The sequence below is a fragment of the Macaca thibetana genome, chromosome 9 (assembly GCF_024542745.1).
Source record: "Macaca thibetana thibetana isolate TM-01 chromosome 9, ASM2454274v1, whole genome shotgun sequence".
NCBI classification, from domain to species: Eukaryota; Metazoa; Chordata; class Mammalia; order Primates; family Cercopithecidae; genus Macaca; species Macaca thibetana.
In genome coordinates this window covers 34,911,966-34,932,775 of record NC_065586.1, presented here as the reverse complement: position 1 = coordinate 34,932,775, position 20,810 = coordinate 34,911,966, and the positions used below count along the sequence as shown (strand labels likewise).

The window sequence follows — 20,810 nt, the reverse complement described above, 5'->3', positions numbered from 1 at the left end:
TATTGCCTACCTGAGCTAAAGCAGGGATTGAATTTTGGCCAGTCTGAGTCTGCATATGAGCAGACTTGCTCTCTGTCAAAGAAGCTGTTATACTTCCATCATGCTGGGATTCAACTGTTTCCATGGTCATTTGTCTGAAAAGACAATAAAAAGGAAGACAAATTAAGGCCCTATCTTAAGTATCTGGAAATACAGGTTGAACATCCCTCATCCAAAAATCCAAAATCTGAAATGCTCCAAAATCTGAAACTTTCTGAGCATTTACATGATGCCACAAATGGAAAATTCCACATGTGACCTCATGCTATGGCTCAAAACTTTGTATCTTGTACAAAAATCATTAAAAATATTGTATAAAATTACCTTCGGACTATAAGATGTATATGAAACATAAATGAATCTCGTGTCTAGACCTGGCTCTCATCCCCAAGGTAACTCACATGTATATGCAAATATCCTAAATCCAAAAAAATCCAAATTCTGAAACAATTCTGGTCCCAAGCATTTCAGATAAGGGATACTCAACCTGTACTGTTTTTACCTAGCTTTCTAATAACCATTTCTGACATCCAATTGTACTATCGGTTTTTTTGGTTTTTTTTTCAAGAAACAGGTTCAATAGTAGAGTCCTAACTCTCTCAGCTTTTCTTTTCTGCTCACTGAATATGAACATTACCAAGGGAGCACTGCAAAACGTCTTGTGAGAACTACCTTATTTTAAAACTTAAAAAACTTATAATAAAATCTTCCTGATCATTACTTTAACCCTACTGTTTAGCATGAATGACTGGAAAATTATGTTTCCTATTTTACATGAAAAGTATAAATATTCTATGATTCTCAAGGCCTAATAAACCTGTTTTATATTATGAGGTAGCGTGAAGGAATTTCCCCATTGTCTAAATTAAATGTATAATAATATTAAAATGTGTCTTGCTTTGTTATCACTAAGTCATTTCTGATAAACAAACCCCAATTATTGAAAAAAGAAGACCTAATTTTTCCAGGAAAAAACTTCTGATGTGATTTGAAGTTTGTATATGAATTCAGTTTAAGTTAATGATTTCTATATGGACTCTTTTTAGAAGGCAAACTATATTATAATAAATTTTATCCTGTTAAAGATAAAATATAAACAAAATAAAATTTAAATTTAAAAACTTACAGAAACTAGTCCCTCTTGTTATACATCTTTTCAGCTGTCAATAATACAGTATGTTTTTTTCACCTTAGTCTAACTATATGTCCAAAAAGTATATGGTCCACTTAGATCTCTGAATTAAAATATCCAAGTTGTTTTTCCAGATTTAATTAGTTACCAGATCCTACAGATCCTTCATCTACTGTCTTTGACTTCATACCGCCTTTTGCATTCCAGTAGCCATTAGCCAAATTCAATCCTTCCATGCTCAAACCTGTCTGCTATCGTCTATACTACAGTTATTTTAACACTTACTACTGACCAGGACAATTTAGAGCAATTATACCAAAATACAAACATAGAGCCTACCATAGAAAAATGTCTTTCCCTATATATTGCCTAATCCTTTATCTCTTTTCTTAAAACTTCCCAGAGTGGCCTCTCCAACTCTAGGTAATTATAGGTCATCATCACACATAAAGGGATAACTCCTACTGTTCTACTTTTGGTTACGTGAGCAGTTTCCAAAGAAAATACCTCAGGCCGGGCGCGGTGGCTCAAGCCTGTAATCCCAGCACTTTGGGAGGCCGAGGCGGGTGGATCACGAGGTTAGGAGATCGAGACTATCCTGGCTAACATGGTGAAACCCAGTCTCTACTAACAATACAAAATCTAGCCGGGCGTGGTGGCGGGCGCCTGTAGTCTCAGCTACTTGGGAGGCTGAGGCGGGAGAATGGCATGAACCCGGGAGGCGGAGCTTGCAGTGAGCCGAGATCACGCCACTGCACTCCAGCCTGGGAGACACAGCGAGACTCCATCTCAAAAAAAAAAAAAAAAAAAAGAAAATACCTCAAGACATTAGTTCTGCAGGTTCTAAAAAGGCATTATCTGGGGAAAAAGGGTAGGGAAAGTGCTTTGTCAAAACGTTTTAAAGATTAAAAGGGTTTCTCTCCCACAGAACATCTCAAAAGCTTCAATCTGCTAGTGTGTCTTGAGAAGGGTGAAAGGCACAGGTCCAACAGACACCATTTTCTAAAAGTATCTGACCACCAAACAAACCCTTTTCCCACAAAGTATGCCTTAGCAGGAGTATTTTGGAAACCACATGGGAAATGTTGTCTTGTGCTATTTTATATACCTTTGAAAGATAAAACCTTTCTTAAGGTTCTGCAACAACTTGGGTCTCAACTCAAAAATTACATGCCGAAAGGCCTTCCCCAGTAAACTCTATTTCATTCTAGAAACATTCATTTAGCATCATCTACATGGCAGGCTCTGAAAATACATAAACAGGTAAGTCATGGCCCTTGCCCTGGTGGAATCCATTAACTATGTTGTTGGTTTCTCAAATTATGGTCCTTGGACAACTCGCATCAGAATTAACGAAAAGTATTTGCCCTAAAAAATGCAGAAGCTTAGGCTCAACCCCAAACCTAGTTAATCAAACTTTCTTGAGAATTTAACTTCTTATATTCAAACAATTCCAATATGTACTAAAATTTGAGAAACACAGCTTATTGGCAGGTCAGTAATTAAAGTAAATCACAAGTAAAGTAATTTCTTTCTTTCTTTCTTTTTGAGGCAGAGTTTCGCTCTGTCAACCCAGGCTGGAGTGCAGAGGCATGATCTCAGCTCACTGCAACCTCTGCCTCCCAGGTTCCAGCAGTTCTCTGGCCTCAGCCTCCCAAGTAACTGGAATTACTGGCGTGCACCCCCGTGCCCAGCTAATTTTTGTATTTTGGCTTCGCCATGTCGGCCAGGCTGGTCTTCCAACTCCTGACCTCAGGTGATCTGCCCGCCTTGGCCTCCCAAAGTGCTGGGATTACCAGGCATGAGCCACCGCAACTAGCTGTAATTTCTTGAATCATGTGATGTATGTGATCCATTAAATGCTCTGGAAAACATAAGAGAATGACTAAGTCCGCCAGAGGATGTGGTCATATGAGTTGTACACTGAAGGTTGAGTAGGATTTCACCAGCTAGAAACGACAGGTCAACTATAAGAGGGAGGAAGTACAGAGGATATTTGGGAAACAGAATAGCTGACTGGAGTAGAAAATCTGGGGGAGTGAAAGGGGGATAATTAGATTTAATGGGAAAGAGACAGAGTAGGACTGGTACAAATAGGGCTGGAAGGGTTGCATGGAATTAAATTAGGAATAATCTCTTTTTTTTTTTTTTTTGAGACGGAGTCTTGCTCTGTCACCCAGGCTGCAGTGCAGTGGCACGATCTGCACTCACTGCAACCTCCGCCTCCTGGGTTCAAGCAATTCTCCTGCCTCAGCCTCTCAAGTATCTGGGATTACAGGCACGCACCACCACACCCGGCTAATTTTTTGTATTTTTAGTAGATACAGGGTTTCACCACGTTGGCCAGGCTGGTCTCCAACTCCTGGCCTCAAGTGATCAGCCCGCTTCAGCCTCCCAAAGTGCTAGGATTACAGGCGTGAGCCATCATGCCCAGCCTGAGTTACAACTCAATAACTGATATTTATAATAACTATCCTGAGTCATCAAAAAAAGGCTAATTATGTTCAGTATACTTTAAGGACAGAGGGGTACACACTGTGGAATCCAAGAAGTCTCCCATTTAAAAACAAAAAAAGTTTTAATGATTAAGAAAATAAACTATTTGGAACTCAATTTTTGAGATATGATAAAAGACTATAAGCTATCAAACAGATTTCAAAATGTTTTATACATGAAAATGTCTTGATACGTATCATCTCAAGAAATCATTTTAATTGGTCCATTTTTCTCTGGGGGCATTTCCCAGAGAGTTCAGTCCTTTGCCCTTTTCCTTTTGTCAATATTACAGAATTTTCCAATATGAATACTATGGCTTCTTCAATCCTATATGCAGATGGCTCCCAAATCTGTATTTACACACACTTCCCTCCTACCGAGCATCTCAACCTGGGGTCTTCATGGATACCTGGTCCCTTCTCTTTTATCTCTTCTTTTAGTCAAGAGTATCATCGTCCATTCAGACTCCAAAGCTAGAATCGTGTATCTATATTATCAGTCAGAACCAGATCAACCACAAAAAGCAACCCCACAAAGCTAAACATCAGTCAGAATGCCATGAGGCCTTGAGCCTTAGGGAGAAAGGCAGAGATGGAAGGTCAGCAGCCACCCCAACTCCTCCTCCTTACCAGAATTTAGCACTGGGCACTGTCCGCTGTAACCTCCCATCGCCTCACTGGACAAAGTAATTGAGCTGCTGTTCTACACAGTTGCTGCCACCCACTCTGAAGACAAAAATCACAGACAATGGGCCTCTTCCTAAGCCACAACTAAACTGCAATGCCCCTGTACCCATGCCAGAATCATACTCAAATCACTGTCCAAGATATAAACTCCTTCCATATTTCATCTTCACTCTCATAACTAGTGCTTCCTTTCCCTCCATAATACAACCCCTCACTCCTGTTCTCCTTCCAAACCCCAGCAATGTGCTATCTGGAACTCCCAAAGCCTCGCAGCTGTCCTCTCAAGAAGGTACTGCTCATCTTCCCACACCCAATCAAGGTCATCATGTCGAATGGCCATCTGCTTTGTTCCCCACTGTTGCTTCCCACCTGCACCTCCTTTACTCCCTTGTAAAAACCCTTGTTCAACTGAGGCTCAAGGTCATCAGGATCCATAAGATAATCAGTATCTACTGACCTCCAGGATGTAAACTGAAGACTCTGGCTCCTGATGTAAAAGTCTTCCTCTTCACCATTCTGTCTATGTTCAACACTCAAATGAAGACCCATCCCTTACCCAGATGTCTGAGATCAATGACTTACTTTATGCCACTTCAGCCATCTACTGGAATGGTTGGCCACACCCTGGACACTGCTAATGTGCAAACTGGTCCAACTCTGAAAAAATTAGTTCTGACATTCCACCCTGCCTACAACATCCTATTCCCCCAGCTTACCCTCTCCCTTGACCACTCCCATCACACTTGTTATTCCAACACACTGAGATCTCCACACCACTTTCTCTCTGCCCATCCACCTCCCTCTTTCTTCACTTCCCACCCTATTCAGCTAGCATGGCTTCTCATTTTAATTATTGTCTCCCAGCCAGGCACGGTGGCTCACGTCTGTAATCCCAGCACTTTGGGAGGCCAAGGCGGGCAGATCACGAGGTCAAGAGTTCCAGACCAGCCTGGTCAACATGGTGAAACCCTGTCTCTACTAAAAATACAAAAATTAGCTGAGTGTGGTGGCAGGGGCCTGTAATCCCAGCTACTTGGGAGGTGGAGGCAGGAGAATTGCTTGAACCTGGGAGGTGGAGGTTGCAGTAAGCCAAGATTATGCCACTGCTGTAAATTCTTAGTAAATACCAACCTTGTATAAAACCAACTCTTCATCTCCTCTATGCCTGCACCAAGGCAGATGAACAATATTGAATGAAATTATAAGCCAGAATAAGCTATTAAGGCCAAGCACAGGGGCTCACGCCTGTAATCCCAACACTTTGGCGGGGCCAAGGCAGAAGGATCACATGAGCCTAGGAGTTCGAGATCAGACTGGGCAACATAGTGAGACCCCGTCTCTACACAAAAAACAAAAAAATTAGCTGAGCATAGTGGTGGGCACCTATAGTCCCAGCTACTCAGGAGGGTGAGGTGGAAGGAACGCTTGAGCTCAGGAGGTCAAGACTGCAGCACACCATAATTGTGCCACTGCACTCCAGCCTGGGCAACAGAGCAAGACCCCATCTCTAAAAACATAAAATAAATATAGCTATTAAATTCTTGGTTTTCAACCTCAAATGGGCAGCAAACTGATGGAGTTTGCCTACTTGGCTTACTACTCTCCCATTCTCCACAACTGTTTCGAATGTGCTCCCTCTTCTCAATCTCTGCGTTTCTATACTGACTACACTCAATGAAAGCCCTTGCCTGCTGTCTCTAATTAGAACTCCATCAACTCCCCACACCAAATCAACAAAGCTATTAACATCTACACTCACTATGCTCCCTTGCCTCCTGCCTCCTCCCCACTCTTAAAATTCCTGTATCTGTTGTTTAGAGCCCATGCCCTTCAGGGGTTTATACTATCAATTATTCTCTCCCCCTCTAACAGTTTTTTCCTGTAAAGACTTAAACACATTCACGTCTGTCCCATCTCACAACTTACACACACAGCCACAAATCCACTGGATCAGAAATCTCTCAAGCGATTCCCTTGAACCTCTCTTCTCATTCTCACTGCTAAACTACTTGAAAGAATTGCCAACACTATCTCCGTTACTTCACATCCCACATACTCCTAGACACCCCCCCAAGTTTACAGAGGTTTCTGCCTCTAAAACATCTCTAGAAATGGTAACTAATCTCTGTCACTAAATCCAATGTACATTTTAAGTCCTATCTTTTGTTTGATCCCTCAGCAGCATTCAAACTGATGACAACATCTTCCTTCTTGAACACTGTCTCAGTGTACTGATACTACATTTTCCTCTTCCAATCTGATTCGCTGACAATTCCTCCACAAGCTCCTCTGACAATTCCTTCCCTTTCTCAATGTTAACCTTCAACGTTGCATGTCTTCGGGACTCTGCTTAGCTTTCTTGCCTCACTCTCAAATCTCTCCCTACTTCATGGGGTCTGTTTCTCTGGATTCAAGTGCCAGATTTAAGTCCATGACTCTAGGCCAGACGTCTCTTCTGAATTCCAAAATACAATATCCAAATCCCTGTTTAACATCCCCAAACACATGGCCTGCAGGAACCTCAAAATCAGTGGGTCTAGAACTAAACTCCTCTTCTTCCTCCACAAACTTTCTACCCTTCTGAGTTTCCTATCTCAGGAAATGGGACCCCACCATCCAACCAACTGTTCAAGCCAGAAACCCCTGAAACTGTCATTCCACACAGCACCATCATCAGGTTTGATGATTCTACCTTCTAAAGAACAATTAAGTCTCCTTCTCTACATTTCCACGGCCACCACTCTATTTCCTGGCTCCAATCCATGCCAACAGTTATGTTTCTAAAACATGTATTTCTACTTAAAATATTTCTTTGCTTAAAACTCTTTAGTAGCTTCCTATTGACTACAGAATAAAATCCAAACTTCTAATTCTTATAACTATAACCATCATTTATTGAGAGTTTGCATGTGGTAAGTGACTGGTAGTTTTGATTAACAACTCTGTAAGATCATTATCATCAGTTCTTCCAGCCTGGGCAACAGAGTGAGACTGTCTCAAAAAATAAAAAATAATTAGTTCTTCTTTTAGCAATAAGGAAAAGGAGACTCAGGGAGGTTAAAAATTTGATCTTACCACAAAGGTATAAGTGGCATAGCCAGGTTTCGAACCAAGGTTTTTTTCCGAAGTCCATATACTCCATTACCAAACCACACTGCCATTCGATCTCTTTCACAATGTGACCCATTTTAGTTCTACAGCCTCATCTCCAGTCCCTCTACTCTTTCCAACACACTGCATGCCAGCCTCCTAATCAGACATTTTTTCAAGTACATACCTTACTCTCCCAGTTTTAATCTTTTACATCTAATCTTCCCTCTTCCTGAAATGCCCTTTACCCTTCTTTGTCCAACTGGCAAATTCTCACTAGTCTGTCACGGTCTGGTTCAAGGACACCATCTTTCAAAGGCCTATTCTAATAGCCATGGGCAGAATTAGATATTCTTTTTTGAGTTCCCAAAGCATTTTACAAGTCTGTTATAACATTTGTGTAGCATATAATACATGTATTCACACAACAGCATGAGCAACTCAGGGACAGGGATCCCATCTTATAGATTTCCATGCATTCCCAGTGCCTAGTACAGTATATGCTACATAAACCAATTATTCAATTATCCTGGAAGACTGTGCAACTATCAGGTGTTATTATAATAACAAAAATAACATTCAGAGAGATTAAGGGACTTTTACAGGGAACATAATAGGTAGCATGATGAGGGATGAAAAAGAGGTGTTGTGACTGTGACTCCAGGGTTCCTTCCATGGTCAGTGCCCTGCGTATTCCAGTTTGGACAACATTTTATGATGATGATGTGTTTTGGAGTATGCTGCAATTGTTGTTGCAATCTCACTCGGATATGCTTTCTCTTTCATAGCAAATGTATGGACTGTAATTTTATTCCATTTGTATTCTGTCAGAGTACCTAGCACGGTGTTCAGTTCATGTCATTTAGTAAAAGTTTGATACTAAAATTATTTTTTTGAAGGTAAAAATCATCTATAAAAAAGTAAGGTTAACACTAGCAATTTAAACTAGATATGCTATTTCCAGCCAGTTTATTCCGCAGATTTATATCCAACTGCCCTCCAGTACAACCCCCTAAACCCACTAAAACCCAACTCCTACACAGGACTCAGTGCAGAAGATTCAACTAACAATTCAGTGCTCAACATGGGTCAAGCACTGTACCAGGCATTTTTCAAGCACTATCTCAGCAGAAATGCAGGACCCCAAACTCAGCTGTCAATGTTGCACATACAACATTAACATCTATAAATCAGCCACAGCTGCTCCAGATAGAATTTATAGAGTCCATTATCATCTTACATTATTCACTACATAATTTATAACTAAATATATTAAAATTGAAGAGATGTCTCATAGAATATATTTCCCCAAATCTCACTTTCTATATTAAACATAGTTGTGATATTAAATAAACACAGCTGTACTAAAACTAATAGTGTTTAATTAACTATGTAGTATTTTAATTTTAAACAATAATCCTTTTCAGAGAGAAAAGAACCAATTCACAATTATGAATTACAAAATATTTAAAAATAAAAACATGTAAGGATAAAACAAAACTAAAACAAACAAAAAAGTCCACTAAGCACTATAAATTAACAACAAGCAAAATACTGGCAAATATTTGGTTCCACAATTCTAAAAACAGGTAAAAATTTGCTAAAATGGTGGCTGGGCATGGAGGTTCATGCCTGTAATCCCAGCACTTTGGGAAGGCGAGGCAGGTGGATCACCTGAGGTCAGGAGTTTGAGACCAGCCCGGTCAATATGGTGAAACTCCATCTCTACTAATAATACAAAAACTAGCTGGGCGTGGTGGCCCGCGCCTATAATCCCAGCTACGCAAGGGCTGAGGCACAAGAATCTCTTGAACCTGGGAGACAGAGGTCGCAGTGAGCCAAGATTGTGCCACTGCAATCCAGCCTGGGCAACAGAGTGAAACTGTGTCTCAAACAAACAAACAAACAAAAAAATAGCTAAAATGGGGATATTTAAATTTACGAACAACTAATAATAGCAGGAACATTATTTTCTTTTGAAGTTATACATTTCTTCTGAAATCTCCTTTATATTATTTAGCAAACCTTTCTCTCCTTTGATAGAAAAGCAAATATTATCCCAACCTGTTTTGAATATACTGGGATCCAAATTAATAAAATATTAATATAACTATTGTTTTTTTAAAAATAGGACCTTCCATTAAAACATTTTTTTTCCTTAGAGATAGGATCTTGCTATGTTGCCCGGGCTGGTCTTCTTCTCTTTTCTTGCTTTCTTTTTTTTTCCCAGGCTGGTCTTTAACACCTGACCTCAAGCAGTTCTCCCACCTTGGCCTCCCAAAGTGCTGGGATTATAGGCTTGAGCCACTGCACCCAGCCTAAAAAAAAATTTTTTTTTAATAAAAAAATTTTTTAATACAAAATACAAAAAATTAGCTAGATATGGTGGCACCCTGTAATCCCAGCTACTCAGGTGGCTGAGGCAGGAGAATCCCTTGAACCTGGGAGGCAGAGGTTGCAGTGAGCCAAGATCGTGCCATTGCACTCCAGCCTGGGTAACAGAGTGAGACTATGTCTCAAAAAAAAGAAAAAAAAAAATTCTAAAATTTTAGTTGCATCCAATTTTCAAAGACAAATTACACTACAGAGGAAGTGCATTACCCTTGAAAAAAATTTTCACCTCTTCTAAAAACAGAATCCAATTGGAAAAGGAAGTTATGAAAGTTGTTTCTATTCTTTTAAATAACTTTAGAAAAAGTAGAAAATCAATTTTCTCTTCAGGGCTATATCCAACTGATGAAACAGAATGTCTCTGAAAGTAATCAAAAGAAAACTTGAAAAATTCTATTTGGATATTTGTAAAGTGTTGGTAGAAACTTTATTCTATTTCGTAAGGTTAAATACAAGTATAGCCAAAAGGCCAGGAGGAAGAATAAAACCCTGGGGACTCTTCAAATTCTACAATTCCGCTGAACTATCGACATCCTCACAAATGGTCTGCTTTCTAACTGAAAAGACCAGTACTTGGCATACGTCAACTGACATACCCACACATCCCCTACAGCGCCTAGCATGGTACACAGTAGATGGTACCTTAAGTGAATGGCTGAATAATTCGAGTCTATAATAGAATACATATACATACATATATGTATGTGTACATCTATACATCCATTTACTCATCATGAACTTTAAGCTAAGTAGAATTTTCAAAAGAACAGAAAAACATACATCTACCTACCTTAGATTTGTCTTAATATATTTTTTCCTTGCACATTTGCTCATTGTTAAGACATTTGTAATCAATGCTTTCCTCCTTTCCCGTTTTCTTTATTTATCCTGCAGTAAAATTATAATGTTGAATTGGGAGATCATAACATTTCACTTCAAAAAACTCTCAAATTAAATTTTATTTAAATTAAAACCTCTCGGCCGGGCGCGGTGGCTCAAGCCTGTAATCCCAGCACTTTGGGAGGCCGAGACAGGTGGATCACGAGGTCAGGAGATCGAGACCATCCTGGCGAACACCGTGAAACCCCGTCTCTACTAAAAAATACAAAAAACTAGCCGGGCGAGGTGGCGGGCGCCTGTAGTCCCAGCTACTCGGGAGGCTGAGGCAGGAGAATGGCGTAAACCTGGGAGGCGGAGCTTGCAGTGAGCTGAGATCCGGCCACTGCACTCCAGCCCGGGCTACAGAGCGAGACTTCGTCTCAAAAAAAAAAAAAAAAAAAAAAAAAAAAAAAAAAAAAAATTAAAACCTCTCAAAATGAGGCCAGGAAGAACATTCTAATTTCTATAAAACTAAAAATACAAAACACCACCCCCTGCCCCGCAAAAAAAACCAAAAGACTAGAAAGCTAAAAACAGCCCTGTACTGTTTTTTGTCAATCTTATTTCTACTGTATTTTTCTTATCTTCCTAGGGGGAAAAAATTGACAAAACTGAAATGATACACTATTTTTCTGATTATTTGCTACTGAAGACAAAGCAGTGCTATATAAATCATCTAATACACACTAAGTATAGCTCATGGGTATCAGCTCTATTTTTAAGAATGATCATTTAATAAACTTAATGAATTATTTCCTTATATTTCACTTCAATGCAACAAAATTTTCATTTACCTTAAATTCCAACTTGGGTTTTTATCCAAAAATTAAACTCCAAACAAAATACATTTATTCAAAACGTCCTTCTGATAGCCTTCAATCCATGAAAAAAACCTAGTTTAGACACTGTAGCAATTAAACTCTATTTTTTTTACTAATATCTTTAAAAAGATATATTTGACATGTGGAACGAAGTAAAACTGGCAAAAAAAAAAAAAAAAAAAAAAAAAAGACAAAAGAACACTTGAGCCAGACATGGTGGCTCACACCTGTAATCCCAGCACTGTGGGAGGCTGAGGCAGCAGGTTTGCTTGAACTCAGGAGTTTGAGACAAGCCTTGGCAACATAGTGAGAACTTGTCTCTACAAGAAAACTGACCAGGTATGGTGGCACAGGCCTGGACTCCCAGCTACTCAGGAGGCTGAGGTGGGAGAATCACTTGAGCACGCAAAGTTGAGGCTGCAATGGGCCATGTTCGCACCACTGTACTCCAGCCTAGGTGACGGAGCAAGACCATTCACAGACCTAAACTCTTTAAAGACAGTCTCAAAAAAAAAAAAAATCTGGGAGTCCTTAATTTATTTTAGAGCTGGAGAAAACAATCGTGCTCATCCCTAAGTAACCTCTAGGCGCCTCTGCCCACAACAGCAGTGCTTAGACACACACACTGCTTTCAGAGTCCCCTCCTAAGGGTTCCTCTAAATGATGGCATACAATCCCGGTCAAATTTGGAACTGTAGGCAGCAGGCAGGTTTATTAGACCTTACTAAGCGCACTAAGGCGATGGTTGCTACTGCTACCATCTGCCCCCAGCATAGAGACAAGAGACAGTAGGGCATTTGAACAGGCTCCTCACAACAGGAACAAAAAGCAGAACTGATGCCATTCTGAGATTAAACCTTATTCTGTTATACTACACTAGCATTTTACATAGGGACATCTTATGCTCCTTAAAAGTTGTATAACCCATTAGATGCCACCCCCTCACACTAGATGCTGGGGCACTGCAGGAGACAGCTCTCCAGGAGCCTGCAATCTAAAGAGGGGGCAGATGTGTCAATAAAATAATAATAGCACTTGAACAATAATGGCAACCACAGCACTATATCATAGAAACAAATGCCAATTTCTGTATTCCACTTGGAAATATTTTATTTGCTGAATAATAAATTCTTGTGGTTCAAAACTTTAAAACTAGAAAAAGGTATTCAGAGAAGTCCAGGAACAGCCGCCTGCTTCCTCTTCCCAGAGGTAACCAGCACTGAAGAAAGCACCATCTTCTTGCCATGGGAGCCACAGGATATCAAAAAGAAAAACTAGCCTCATACCCGAATAAGGACAAGATAAACTTGACCCTGACTCAGGATGATCAGAGCCTTACTTCATTCCAACTATTCTCCACAAAGTCACCAATGAATGCTTGCCTGCTTGCCAAATCTAAAAGGATGCTTTCTAGTCCCCATCTTCCTCAATACCCCTACAGCATTTCCTCCTCTATTTGAAACTTTGTCCTCTTTGAATTCTTTATGACATTACTTTCATGCTTTTCTTCCAAATTATCTAGCCTTTTGTTCTCTATCTTCTTTGGCTCATTTTTTTTTAAATGTCTTTTTAATTTTTTTTTTTTTCCCCAGAAATGGGTATCACTATGTTGCCCAGGCTGGTCTCAAACACCTAGCTTCAAGCAATCCTCCCACCATAGCCTCCCAAAGTGTTGGGATTACAGGCATGAGCCACTGTAATCAGCTCTCCAGTTATAATTTCTAATCAGATATCTTTATACCTAAACTCCCAAAAAACACTGATATATCCTGTATACTACCAATCTACCAATTTTCTTTTTTTGGGAGGTGGAGGGCATTCTGGCAAAAACCAGAGACAGAGCTTGCTGGACAAATTCTAAGAGCTGTAACACTTATATACTACCAATTTTCTACAGGAATAATTTAAAAGTCCCATCTGCCAAGGGACTCTTAAGCTTTAGCTTTTAGAGCAGAAAGGCATATTTTAGAGGAGTTTGTTACAGGCAAGTAATAACTTACAAGAAGAAATGAGACTCAAAATTATTTTGCCTAGTTATGGATTTCTGTGCCATATTTTGAAGGCCATCTAACATCCTGATAAAAACTTTATTAGGTATGATTACAAAAATAACATTTGGCATTCACCTTACTTTCACCAGCAAGTTGCTCTATGTTCACCCTCTGGTGTAATAGCTTCAATTAATTTCTTTGTTTTTCGTTTTTTGTTGTTTTTTTTTTTTTGAGACTGAGTCTTGCTCCGTCGCCCAGGTTGGAGCACAGTGACACCATCTCAGCTCACTGCAAACTCCACATCCCAGGTTCAAGCAGTTCTGCAGTTCTCGTGCCTCAGCCTCCCAAGTAGCTGGGATTACAGGCACATGCCACCACGCCCAGCTAATTTTTGTATTTTTAGTAGAGACGGTGTTTGACCATGTTGGACAGGCTGGTCTCAAACCCCTGACTTCAAGTGATCTGCCTGCCTCGGCCTTCCAAAGTGCTGGGATTACAGGCTTGAGCCATCGTGCCAGGCTTAATTAATTTCATTGCTGTCAGTATACTTCAATATATAGCTTTCTATACAAATGATATTTAAAATATGTTGATTATGCTATAAAGGACATTTTGGGGACAAATGGTGAAATCTGAATATGGGATTATATATTACAGAGAGGGTAATAAAGCGAATGTTGGAAAACGCTCATATAAAATAAGCAAACAAATACAATATGCTGATAAAGATAGTATTAAATTAACACTTAAAAATGTTGAGGCCAGGTACCATGGTTCACCCCAGTAATCCCAGCACTTTGGAAGGCTGAGGTGGGCAGATCGCCTGAGGTCAAGAGTTCAAGACCAGCCAGCCTGGCCAACGTGGCGAAACCCCGTCTACTAAAAATACAAAATTAGCCAGGCATGGTGGCATGCACCAATCCCAGCTCCTTGGGAGGGTGAGGCAGGAGAATTGCTTGAACCCAGGAAGCAGAGGTTGCAGTAAGCCAAGATCGCGCCCCTGCACTCCAGCCTGGGCAACAGAGTGAGACTCTGCCTCATTATAAAAAAAAAAAAAAAAAAAATTACAAAAATTAGCTAGCATGGTGGTGTGTGCCTATAATCCCAGCTACTCTGGAGGCTGAGGCAGGAGAATCACTTGAATCCAGGAGGTGGAAATTGCAGTGAGCCGAGATAGCACCACTGCACTCCAGCCAGGGCAATAGAGCTGTTTAAAAAAAAAAAAAAAAAACTTTGAATACCTAATCTGCTGTGGTTAATTACATTAATACCTTAATGTAACTTTCTGGAAAAATTAGGTATATATAAGAATTAAACTTCTTGGGCAAGTTTACTAGAATACCAAAGTCTACTTAACCAATTTCTAGCTCTCCATATTAACAGCGTTCTCCACTCCTGTGAAGCTTACAGTATAGCTAATGCCCACCACAGTTCTCTAGTGTGCCCAAGCACTTGTGTTCACTCCAACAGGGATGGGTGCTTACCAAGAGTTAGTTGTATTTGTCACCAAATCTGATTATGCCAGCCATACTTGTTGCAATTTTGTAATTTTATTAAATAGTACCTTAGATGAAATGACTAAGTGGATTAAATGATTCAAAAAGAGAACTGTTTCTCTAAAGACTAAGTTGAATGCTTTGGAAAGACAATAAAGACAGTTTTGCTTTTTCTGCTTTAAAAAAACTGCTTCTGCCCAGGCGCCGTGGCTCACGCCTGTAATCCCAGCACTTTGGGAGGCCAAGGCGGGTGGATCACATGAGGTCAGGAGTTCGAGACCAGCCTGGCCAACATGGTGAAACCCTATCTCTGCAAAAAATACAAAAGTTAGCCAGGCATGGTGGCGGGTGCCTATAATTCCAGGTACTTCGGAGGCGAAGGCAGGAGAATCGCTTGAACTTGGGAAGGTGAAGGCTGCAGTGAGCCGAGATCGCTCCACTGCACTCCAGCCTGGGCAACAAAGTGAGACTCTGTCTCAAAAAAAAAAAAAAAAAAAAAAAAAAATCTGCTTTTGGACTAGATATTACAGTTGGAGGTAACTATGAAATACGGGAAATATTGAATTAAGATTTATAAGACACTTGCCAAACAATCTAAGTTCTTACGCCACTTTCAAAAACCCAAAAATATAAACTGTAAATTATGCATTATTGAGATGGTTTTGGAAAGAAAGGCTAAGAAAAATAATAAGAAAAACTGAAAGCACTGCAACTAGCATATCCAAAAGAAAAAGAAAGGAATGTGGAATAAAAGGTATCATACCTTTTACAGAAGCAGGAAGAGAAAGAACACAGAGAAATACAATTTGGTTCTGTGATGAAGCAAGGTTTTAGTTCTTTGCAAAAGTAGATATCCATAGGTTAACTGTAATTTAAGTAGCAATAGCAATAAAGTTTGAAAGATAAAGGAGAGGCCGGGCGCGGTGGCTCAAGCCTGTAATCCCAGCACTTTGGGAAGCCGAGACGGGCGGATCACGAGGTCAGGAGATCGAGACCATCCTGGCTAACACGGTGAAACCCCGTCTCTACTAAAAAATACAAAAAACTAGCCAGGCGAGGTGGGGCGCCTGTAGTCCCAGCTACTCGGGAGGCTGAGGCAGGAGAATGGCGTAAACCTGGGAGGCGGAGCTTGCAGTGAGCTGAGATTCGGCCACTGCACTCCAGCCCGGGCGACAGAGCAAGACTCCGTCTCAAAAAAAAAAAAAAAAAAAAAAAAAAAAGAAAGATAAAGGAGAATATGAAGCTCATATTGTAAAGTTGGTGCTTCTCAACCAAGTCGATTAAAATATTAAGAGAAGGTGGGGCTAGTTATAAGACAAATAATTCCAACAGCTGAAATTGACAGGGATGAGACTATGGTTACCCATTTTAGGGGAAGGAGATGAGTACAGGAAAACAACGTGAGAAAGCAGTACCATGAAATTACACCATTAGTCTTACACTCTTTATGAAGCAAAGTTACAATAACTTTCAAAAAATAATCTTTACACTTTCATGTAAAAACAGAATAGCCAAAAGGGATACTCGTAAATAAATATTCCAAACACTTGTAAATGTCTTTAATATTTCAAACATGAATTATACATAAATTCAGGAGGCTCTCTAATACAGATTCACGGCTACTCCAATTTAATTGCCTGAGATACCTGTTATTAAGAAATCTTAACTCTTTACTAAAATCACTAAAGGATTAGCTATTCAATAAGTGTCTCTTTTTCAATTCATTTCCCACCTGCTGCCTGCTTTTGGCTATTTCACAGTAAATGACCTACAGAATCGGCTGCTGAGGAGGAAATGAAAAATGAAATTCAAATAATCATGGTCTATCTCCATCCTTTCAAACACCTCCCTCCCCCACCACCACCACTTCATGTGAAACCAAATTTTTATTTTACGTTTTTTGAGACTGAGTCTCGCTCTGTCACTCAGGCTGGAGTGCAGTAGCACGATCTTGGCTCACTGCAACCTCCAACTCCCGGGTTCAAGCGATTCTCCTGCCTCAGCTTCCTGAGTAGCCGGGATTACACACGCGAGCCACCATGCCCAGCTAATTTCTGTATTTTCAGTAGAGACGGGGTTTCACCATGTTTGGTCAGGCAGGTCTCGTGATCCACTCACCTCGGCCTCCCAAAGTGCTGGGATTACAGGCACGAGCCACCGCAACCGGCCAATGTGAAACCAAATTTGTAAACTTTTGAGGGAGTTATTTGCTTGACTAGGCTCACTGTAAGGTTGTCTTTTTTTTTTTTTTTTTTTCCAATTGCATGCTTCTTTACTGCACATTAAGTACATTTCAAAACATCTACATATTAAGTATAAATGCATTAACTACTAGATAGTAAATCTGACAAAGTAAACTACCTGAATCAGCTTAAGATCAGAAAAAATAATTTTACCATTATTTTACTTAGCTAGATTGGGCCTATCTTACACATCTGAACAAAACCTGTATCTTTCTAAGTGCAGAAACATGCCTAATTTTACTCCTCCAGAAATTTTTAAGAGTAAAAACATTCTAAGCACCCATATTCAGTAATATAGGTCTTTATGTATGATATAGTTGCCACAATTCCAAGGGTGGACACTTTCACCATAATCAATGCTAGGATATAAATTCCAGTTAAAACCATTTCTAAGCCAAAAAAAAAAAAAAAAAAAAATCATTTTTTGTGCTATAAATGAAAACATTGAGGTTAAGAATATAAACAAAACTATCTGCTATTTTGCTATTCTAAGATGGATGATTTAAGTCTTCTATGTTTAAAAAAATACAAAAAAAAATCTTTACTAAGATAACTTTGAAGACACTGAGTTTATTTTGTGAAATTCTCAAGGAAAATATTAGCATTACATTAGCTCCACTCTTAAACGTTCACAGGATTTTACTAATATCTTGACATTTAATTGGCCTGGTTATACTACTGTTTAGAAAACATGCACAAAGATACTTCTCATTTGTGGAGAACTGATGAGGCTTCAAAAAAGTCTAACAAGAGGATGAGTTGCTAGTAAGGTTTTCTTAGAGGTAAGCATCCTTCCTGACCAATGAGATAGTTATTTAAGCAGTCTTTAAGCAAAACTACCATACAGTTTTGTAGCCTATGCATTTCTTCTACTTACAAAAACTACTTCACACACATGTTGCCAGTAATTTCCTCTATCACTCCTAGGAAGGCCTGTCATGAAATGTGCAAATAGATATCATTTTACTTTGTAAACCTTACTATAACTGAACTACAGTTATGCTTCACTTAATAATGGGGATACGTTCTTAGAAATATTAGGCAACTTCATTCTGCGAACGTTATAAACTGCTCTTAAACAAACCAAGATGGCGTAACCGACTACACACTTATGCCAAATGGGATAGCCTGTTGCTCCTAGGCTACAAAACCTGTACAGCATGTTACTGTACTATATACTGCAGGTGATCAGAACACAGTGGAATGTATTTGTGTGTCGAAACATACCTAAACATAGAAAAGGTAATACTCTGCCCTCTGACATTAGGACAGCTAGGACATCACTAAGTGACAGGAATTCTTCAGCTCCATTATAATCTTAATGGACATATATATGGTCCATCATTGATCAAAACATCATTATTCAGTGCACTAAGATTTAAGGCATTTTCATAAGTAATATTAACAAAAATTTCCACTAATGATATCCTTAGGTTTTCTTCTTTGTTCTTGCTTATTCTCTACTGGATATACAGTATCAGAAAATGAAAACCTATGAGTAAAAGCATTTATTCTTAACAACAGCAGTCTTTATTGTGGAGCTCCCATTGCAAAAGGTATTTAAAATGTATTGTCGGCCGGGCGCGGTGGCTCAAGCCTGTAATCCTAGCACTTTGGGAGGCCAAGAGGGGCGGATCACGAGGTCAGGAGATCGAGACCATCCTGGCTAACACGGTGAAACCCCGTCTCTACTAAAAATACAAAAAAATTAGCTGGGCGTGGTGGTAGGCACCTGTAGTCCAAGCTACTCAGGAGGCTGAGGCAGGAGAATGGCGTGAACCCAGGGGGGCGGAGCTTGCAGTGAGCTGAGATCGCGCTACTGCACTCCAGCCTGGGGCACAGAGCAAGACTCAGTCTCAAAAAATAATAATAATAATAAAAAAAAATAAAATGTATTGTCTAAAAGGAGATTATTAACGTATTTAAAATGTTCATTTCTACCTATTGCGTAATGAGATACATCTTTCCTAAAATGGGTGGTTTTTTGTTTGTTTGTTTTGTTTTGTTTCTGAGACAGAGTTTCGCTCCTGTTGCCCAGGCTGGAGTGCAATGGCTTGATCTCGCCTCACTGCACCTTCTGCCTTCTGGGTTCAAGCGATTCTCCAGCCTCGCCAGCCTCAGCCTGCTGAGTAGCTGGAATTACAGGCATGGGCCACCATGCCCAGCTAATTTTGTATTTTTAATAGAGACAGGGTTTCTCCATGTTGGTTAGGCTGGTCTTGAACTCCCGACCTCAGGTGATCCGCCTGCCTCAGCCTCCCAAAATGCTGGGATTACAGGCATGAGCCTCCACACCCAGCCTAAAATGGGTATTTTTTTAAGTTCCTGTGTTGATAATATCAAAACTGTATTCAATGTACAATAATAATTCTTTTCAAAGCTGACTTTTACATACGGAATCCATCAGTTTACTTAAGTAGAAACGATAAAATTCGGCATTTCAGGCTTATTTCCTTATCAATGTTGATAAGGAAATATAAAAATACTGGTTCTAAAACTGCTCTAAAAAATAGCGTCTCTCAGTGGTTCAGCTATTACTTGCACTGCTCAGTTTTAAGAAGTCTGTCTAAAAGGAACAGGACATTTGAGAGCTCTTCAGTAGGACTATCCACTTCAACAATAAACCTAGCTCAATCTTCTGACCCAATACTTAATTTGCAGGGAATACAACTTGGGAGAAAATACAACTTCAGAAACATATCTCTATATTGGTAAAGATTCAGTCAGGATTCCTTATGTACGTTAATAATGCAAAACTTTTCCCTACTTTTCATGAAATGGTCATAACCCTAAGCAAGATTTTGTATTTTGATTACGCAGTGACTCACCTGAGCATGAAACTGGAATACAGCCTATTAACTATGGATTCGAGAGTTTAAAATTCAGAAAGTAGAAGTAAATTTCATTAACTTTCACGGACAATGCAAAAACAAAAAGACTAAAAATAAAAATGTCCTCTGTGTTTACGCATTAAATAAAAATTTATTCATATACTGTCACCAAAATATGTACACAAACATCACCGTAATTACAACTTCACACTCACCAAAATGATTCCACATCCATCACCAACTCACTGGGAAAGTATGTGTTATATTCATCTATTTACAGATTCGCCAAAGTCGTGTGTATACTGACGATGCTTTAAGTGTTTACTCATTCAGGATCAAAACCATTTTAATATATTTGTTAAAGTTGTGTCGGGATCAATACATAGTTCTTTAAACATCAGTTTTAATACTTAGCATTTATTGGCCAAACATATTGCGTGCAAGCCTTCCTTTGGGAAAAAAATTACTTTAGATTGAAAGACTTTTAAGACTACTATGACTTAGGAAGGGAAAGTTTGTTATCCAAAAACAGAATCAAGACTAAGAAAAAAAGGCCGGGTGCGATGGCTCACGCCTGTAATCCCAGCACTTTGTGAGGCTGAAGTGGGCGGATCACTAGGTCAGGAGATCGAGACCATCCTGGCTAACACAGTGAAATCCCGTCCCTACTAAAAATACAAAACATTAGCCAGGCGTGGTGGCGGGCGCCTGTAGT

At 39.6% G+C, this 20,810-nt stretch overlaps 2 protein-coding genes and 1 non-coding gene across 18 annotated transcripts in view; all 3 read right to left on the bottom strand.

Annotated features, from left to right (window-relative positions):
- The window catches only part of CCNY (cyclin Y), an 876,528-nt gene that overhangs the window by 413,877 nt on the left and 441,841 nt on the right, over window positions 1-20,810 (bottom strand). The gene's annotated exons all lie outside the window — the stretch shown is intronic.
- The window catches only part of CREM (cAMP responsive element modulator), an 86,829-nt gene that overhangs the window by 64,205 nt on the left and 1,814 nt on the right, over window positions 1-20,810 (bottom strand). For 9 of the 16 annotated variants that reach the window (XM_050804831.1, XM_050804793.1, XM_050804804.1 and 6 more), the window contains 2 exons: window positions 10,625-10,722; window positions 11-134 (listed from right to left, as the gene is read on the bottom strand). The exons of 3 other annotated variants lie outside the window; for them this stretch is intronic. In XM_050804831.1, the coding sequence (XP_050660788.1) occupies window positions 11-134; window positions 10,625-10,668 (168 nt within the window). In that variant the 5' untranslated portion in view covers window positions 10,669-10,722. Of the gene's footprint in view, window positions 1-10; window positions 135-10,624; window positions 10,723-20,810 lie in introns of those variants that run through there. 4 more of the 16 variants (XM_050804798.1, XM_050804799.1, XM_050804827.1 and 1 more) reach the window with 3 other exon arrangements.
- Window positions 13,346-13,409, bottom strand: LOC126963472 (U7 small nuclear RNA). Its single transcript, XR_007729104.1, has one exon. It is a non-coding gene; the product is annotated as a U7 small nuclear RNA (small nuclear RNA).